The sequence below is a fragment of the Brassica rapa genome, chromosome A01 (genome assembly GCF_000309985.2).
Source record: "Brassica rapa cultivar Chiifu-401-42 chromosome A01, CAAS_Brap_v3.01, whole genome shotgun sequence".
Classification (NCBI taxonomy): domain Eukaryota; kingdom Viridiplantae; phylum Streptophyta; class Magnoliopsida; order Brassicales; family Brassicaceae; genus Brassica; species Brassica rapa.
Genome location: NC_024795.2, coordinates 21,129,905 through 21,135,899, shown reverse-complemented (window position 1 = coordinate 21,135,899; position 5,995 = coordinate 21,129,905). Strand labels below are relative to the sequence as shown.

The 5,995-nt window shown below is 34.0% G+C and overlaps 1 protein-coding gene across 1 annotated transcript; it reads right to left on the bottom strand.

The window, feature by feature from the left end:
• Positions 1-3,821: 3,821 nt before the first annotated feature.
• Positions 3,822-4,678, bottom strand: LOC103836267. Its single transcript, XM_033276275.1, has 2 exons — positions 3,988-4,678; positions 3,822-3,943 (listed from the first exon to the last, which is right to left on the bottom strand). The coding sequence occupies exons 1-2, from the start codon at positions 4,676-4,678 to the stop codon at positions 3,822-3,824; spliced, it is 813 nt and encodes a 270-aa protein (XP_033132166.1).
• Positions 4,679-5,995: the final 1,317 nt, after the last annotated feature.

Sequence of the window (5,995 nt, the reverse complement as noted above, 5' to 3'; positions counted from 1 at the left end):
AAAAAGAATAAACCTAAAAAATGAAATTTTTTTTTTCTTTCAAAATATCAATATCCGAACCCGACTCAAAATAACCGAACCCGAACTAAAAATATCCGAACCCGATCCGAAGTATAAAAATACCCAAACAGGTTTTATACCCTATACCGAAATATCCAAAAATCCGAAATACCCGATCCGAACCCGAAAGGGTATTCGAACGCACATCCCTACTAATTAGATTTAGAATAGCTGTCATTTTAATTAGAACGAAATTTGAGGTCTATTATATCCAACCAAAGAAAATTTAAAAGTGGAAACTTTCTTTTTATTGCCATTTAAACCTATCTATTTTGATCACACATCCAAATTTTGCCTTTTTACCATCTACAGTGAAACCTCTATAAATTAATAATGTTGGGACTACACCAAAACTATAATTTTTTTATTAATTTATAGAGATATTAATTTATCGATATACTAATTGAACCAAAAACTCAATTTGGTACTATAAAATTATATTATTTTAAAGAGATTTTTAGTGTATATTAAGTTATAGTGTAAAGGAGGTGATTATTAAATCGGTGATTACGGCCTTACCAAACCATGTGATGTCTGTGTATAGGTTACCAAAAGCTACAGTTAAGAAGCTGACGGGTGCTGTAGCACAATTTTGGTGGAGCCCAGGAGGTAGTGCAAGATGTATGCATTGGAAATCATAGGATAAATTGTGTGAAACCAAAGATAATGGTGGTTTGGGCTTTAAGGATCTCATGGATTTTAATACAGCAATGCTTGGTAAGCAACTATGGAGGCTAATTGAGAAACCAAATACTCTTTTCTCAAGAGTTTTCAAAGGACGGTATTACAGGAATGCTTCACCCCTGGAACCGATCCGATCTTACTCCCCGTCATATGGCTGGAGGAGTATTACTTCTGCTAGATCTCTGGTTTGTAAAGGACTAATTAAAATGGTGGGAACAGGATCATCTATCTCTGTATGGAATGATCCTTGGATCCCAGCCACTCGCCCGAGACCAGCAAACAAAAATTTTCACAACTTTTATCCGGAACTCACAGTGGATTCCCTCATCAATCAGGGATCTCGTTCATGGAATGTACAGGCAATCAGGGCTCTAGTGGATCCGAAGGATGCAAGAATTATTGAAAGTATCCCTTTAAGTAGGAATCAGATTGAGGATAAGGATGGATGGCATTTTACTAATAATGGAAAATATTCGGTCCAATCAGGTTATCAGGTTGAACGTGTTTACTCTGATAGGGTAAAACCTCCTGATTTTTATGGCCCCACCGTGGATATACTTAAAGCTTTCTGCTGGAAAGTGCGGTGTCCACCGAAGATAAGGCCTTTCTTGTGGCAAATGGTATCAGGATGTATATCGGTAATGAAAAATTTAAAGGCACGAGGGATAAGAGGAGATATATGTTGTGCTCGTTGTGGAGATCCGGAAGAATCAATAAATCATGTATTTTTTGAATGTCCTCCTGCACGTCAAGTGTGGGCACTATCCAAGATTCCTTCACCGCATAATATCTTTCCTATCAGCTCTTTATTTGTTAATATGGATCATCTTTTTTGGAGAGTACAACCGAAAATGGATGACCATCAGTTTGCATGGATTTTATGGTATATTTGGAAAGCCCGAAATAACAAAGTTTATAGTAATTTCGATATTAATCCGCGGGATACTCTTAAATTAGCTGAAGTGGAATCATCACTCTGGGCAGAAGCACAAGTGAGAAATGAACCAAGGAGGGGCTTTCGGTACAAACCATTCCTCCTTTAGAGACATCAGGTCGATGGTGTTTTATTGATGGATCATGGAAGGATAAAGAATTAATGTCAGGGCAAGGCTGGTATAGTACTTTACCGGGGGTTGATGGTCTACTGGGGGCAAGGAATGTAAGGGCATGCCTCTCTCCCCTGCATTCGGAGATAGAGGCTTTGATTTGGGCAATGGAATGTATGAGGAATTTAAGACAGGTCCAGGTTACGTTTGCAACGGATTGTTCTCAATTGGTGAAGATGGTTTCGGAACCAGAAGAATGGCCAGCATTTGAAAGCTATTTGGAAGATATCAAACTCCTCAAAGGAAGCTTCCTCAACTCAGACATCGTCCATGTACCTCGGACGGCGAACCTTCGGGCGGATAGCTTAGCACGTAGTGCACGCAAGCAACTGTCCTTTGTCGTTCACATGGATGCGGAGTTACCAATATAGTTTGCAAAGTCAACATGAGTCTGTAAATTTCTTGCTGTAAAAAAAAAAGTTATAGTGTATTAATTTAAAGAGGTTATACTGTATTTTTGTTCCAGTGAAATACTGAAATATACTTTTTACTATCTATTTCGATCACGTACCCAATTTTTATGGTCATCAATTATTTTGTGTAATAATAATTTTGTCAAAACTTCTTTGGTACAAAAATTTAGGATGGTTGTCCCCTTAGTATAATACCATCACTAAGTTGTCCCTATAGTATAATATTTTTCATAATCCCAAAATAACCTTTCATTAATCAAATTAAACATAAACTAAAACCATTTTTAAAAGTTTAATGAAAAAGATAAAAATAAAATGTTTTAGAAATGCAAAAGAAATGTAAAAACAATTAAAAATGGGAACAAAAGACACGGAACCAAATATCCCGTAACCCTAATATTCTTCCATATCAAAATCTTCCACAACCATTCTTTTAAAATCTTCTAAGGTAGAACTTGATTCTAATAACAATAGCGAACCCCCTTTGTCATCAGCCGAAAAAATCCATCTCGTCGTTGCACCGAATTCCCAAACACCACATGGTGTATAGATATGCATCATAGAATAAGAGTTTGTGAAAATCACAAGACAAACTATGGAGAAATCATAAATTGATGAAGAAGAAAAGGAAAAATCATTTTCGATATTTTGGCAAAGCGAATCGATCAAAACACGTTTTAGGAAGTTAGAATATTTGTAGAATATTTTCTTAACAGAAAGTTCCTTAATTTTCGAAAAACAGGTTTTCTTATCCGTAGATGACACCTTCTACAATGAGTAGAACCATGAAAAAAAATATTGAATGCAATTCCCAAAATGTAGACATATGTGTTGTATTTAGATTTCGCATTCCTAAAATTTTAGAATATTTCATAAATGTAAGAACTGCATTCGAGAGAAAAATATATATCTTTACAATTAGTAGAATTCATATTCCTTATATTTACAATTTTAATTAAAAGTAGTTTGTTCGTTCTCAAAAAAAAGTAGATGGACTTGTTTATTCTGGAATTCGTTTTCTAATAACATATTTTCCATAGAAGATGAAATCTACTATTAGTAGAACGTAATTTAAAAATTTTATTTATCAAGTTTTTCAGAAAAAAGGTGTTTGTGTATATCGATGTTTTATTAATTGTCTATATTTTAAATAATTGTTTTGATTCATAAAACTATTTATTTCATTAAATTTCAGGTGGAAAGGGTAAAAAGGAGACAAAATAGGTTTTATACCAAAGGGACAACCATCCTAAATTTTTGTTTTGTTTTAGCAATTTTTCCTTTTATTTTTATCATCTAAAATATTAAAATTGTATTAGATGTCTTTTAATATTTTTCAGTGGTCAATTCTATTGATTTGAAAAAAAAAATCTACGATAACCAAATTTTTTTTTGGATGAAATTTCAAATTTATTGATCTAATAAAAAAGAATTGTTATGTACAATGAGGAGCCTTCTAAGAGGTTATCTATTTGCTAAAGCTATAAAAGACCAAAATCAAAGTGTTATTTCAAACCATCTTGTTAACATTCTTCCTAGCTTGTGCTGTGGCCGATATTTAAGGGAATATATCCTGTTTCTCATAGCCTTGTCTATGAGCCTGCGCATCTGTTCTATGGAGTTTCGAGGTTGCTGGTGGCGCCTGGCGTTCCTCTCTCGCCATATGTGATAGATGAGTGTCTGAAATAGGAGTCGAGCAATGTATGAATCAACCCCTTTTGTACCTATTGTCTCCAAACGCTGTATTGTCCACTGCCAATCCAGATTGACACCAGAGCCCATCAATTTACGTGCTGTTACTTTCCAAATAGTGTATGAATATGGGCATGCAAAAAACAAATGATCTCTTGTCTCATCCCTTTCTCCACATAGCTCACAACCTTGGAGCATCCCCCATTGCCTCATGCGATCACCAGTAGATAGCCTATTTTTTATAGCTAGCCAGGTGATGAAAGAGTAGCGCGGCACTCCTTGTGGAAACCACACCACTCTGTACCAGTCGACTTTAGTGCGCTTTGTTCTAAGCTGATCCCACGTATTAGAAGATGAAAAAGTATCCCTGAAATCATCATCTCTGTGCCTCCATAGCACTACATCTCTGCCTCTCTCCGTCTGAGGAACGTTTGTTGCAATAATGACATTGTGAAGCTCTTGAAAATGTCTGCTTCTCCCACCCCGTATTTTCCATCCAGCCGTTGTTACCGCGTCACTGACCATGGCGTGCCTTTGAACTCCAAGATAAATAGTTCCTGCAGCTCCAGTGATATCTATCAAGCGACCCCTTCCCAACCAATCATCAAACCAGAAATGACAGCTTCTTCCATCCCTTATGTCCACCTTGAGGTAGTGATAAGCGATATCCCTCAGTTTTAATAATTTCCTCCAAATCCAAGAGCCTTTAGAAATTAGAGTCATCTCTGACGTTCCAAAAAGAGTGATATTTTAGGAGATAGTGCCGCACCCAACTCACCCAGAGAGAATCAGGTTGTGTGAATAATCGCCATATGAGCTTCAGTGCAAACGCTTTGGATGAGTCTCGGAGCTTTCTAACTCCAAGCCCTCCCTCTTCTTTCGGATAACACACTTCCACCCAACTGACTTTATCCTTGTGAGTTTGCGTAGGTGAGCCTGACCAGAGGAATGCACTACACATGCTATCTATCGTGTCGAGACATTTGGCTGGTAAGATGAATGCCGAGCTCCAGAAATTAACTGTGCTGTGCTAGATATGACAGATTGTATCAGCTGAAGTTGTCCTGCAAAAGATAGAGCCTTGTTCGACCAGCAGAGCATGCGACCTCGAATTTTTTCTATCAAAGGTTCGTAATCATGAGGTGTGAGAGCCTGACTAAGAAGAGCATACGATAACCAAATTTACCTACATTATATTATGATTCATAGTTTTACTTGCCTTATATTAATTTGTTGTTGTAAAATTACGTCCATTAACCTAATAAAATTGTAAAATTAAACGCCCTGAAATTTTGGTATAAAATTATAGTTAATTCTTTAGTTGTAACCAAAAAATCTTTCTTGAATCACATATTTTATTATTGCTAATAACTTTTAAAAGAATAAAATATATAGAGATTGAAGTGAGAATTCATAGAAATAGGTCTTAGTCAGGCGTTCGTCTCCTATCTAATATATTAAAACAGAAGTCATGACTTCTTTTCATGTGAGATTTTTTTAGTTTGGACCATTCCTAGAAAATATCATATTTTACATAAGTTCATTATTATATCTTTTAATATCTTTATCTTTTTATTTGAAATACAAATGAATATATTTAAAATGTTCTAACAAAATCTTTTTAAAATCTTTTTAGAATCTTTTTAAATTTACTTTCGAAAAATAGTTAGTTTTAATTTAAATTATCATAATATATAATTAGAAATTAAAATTGAATATAGTTTTGGTTTATAAACGAAAATTTAAATAAAATGAAATTAATTAATTACAAAAATACATTTATTAATAATTTTTAAAGATTTTGTTAGAAATAAATATTTATTTCTATTTTGATTTTTTCAAATTTGTTTTCTAATAAAATAAAAATCATAATTATTGTATGAGTGATATTTTTATTTGGACTATCATTTAAATTTTCTATTAAATGTATATCACTAATGCTAATATATATAATATTTTTAACTACTTTAATCATAATATATATATATCTTTTAATTTTTTAAAAAAAATTTAAAACTCTAACAAATCTCTTGAAAAAGA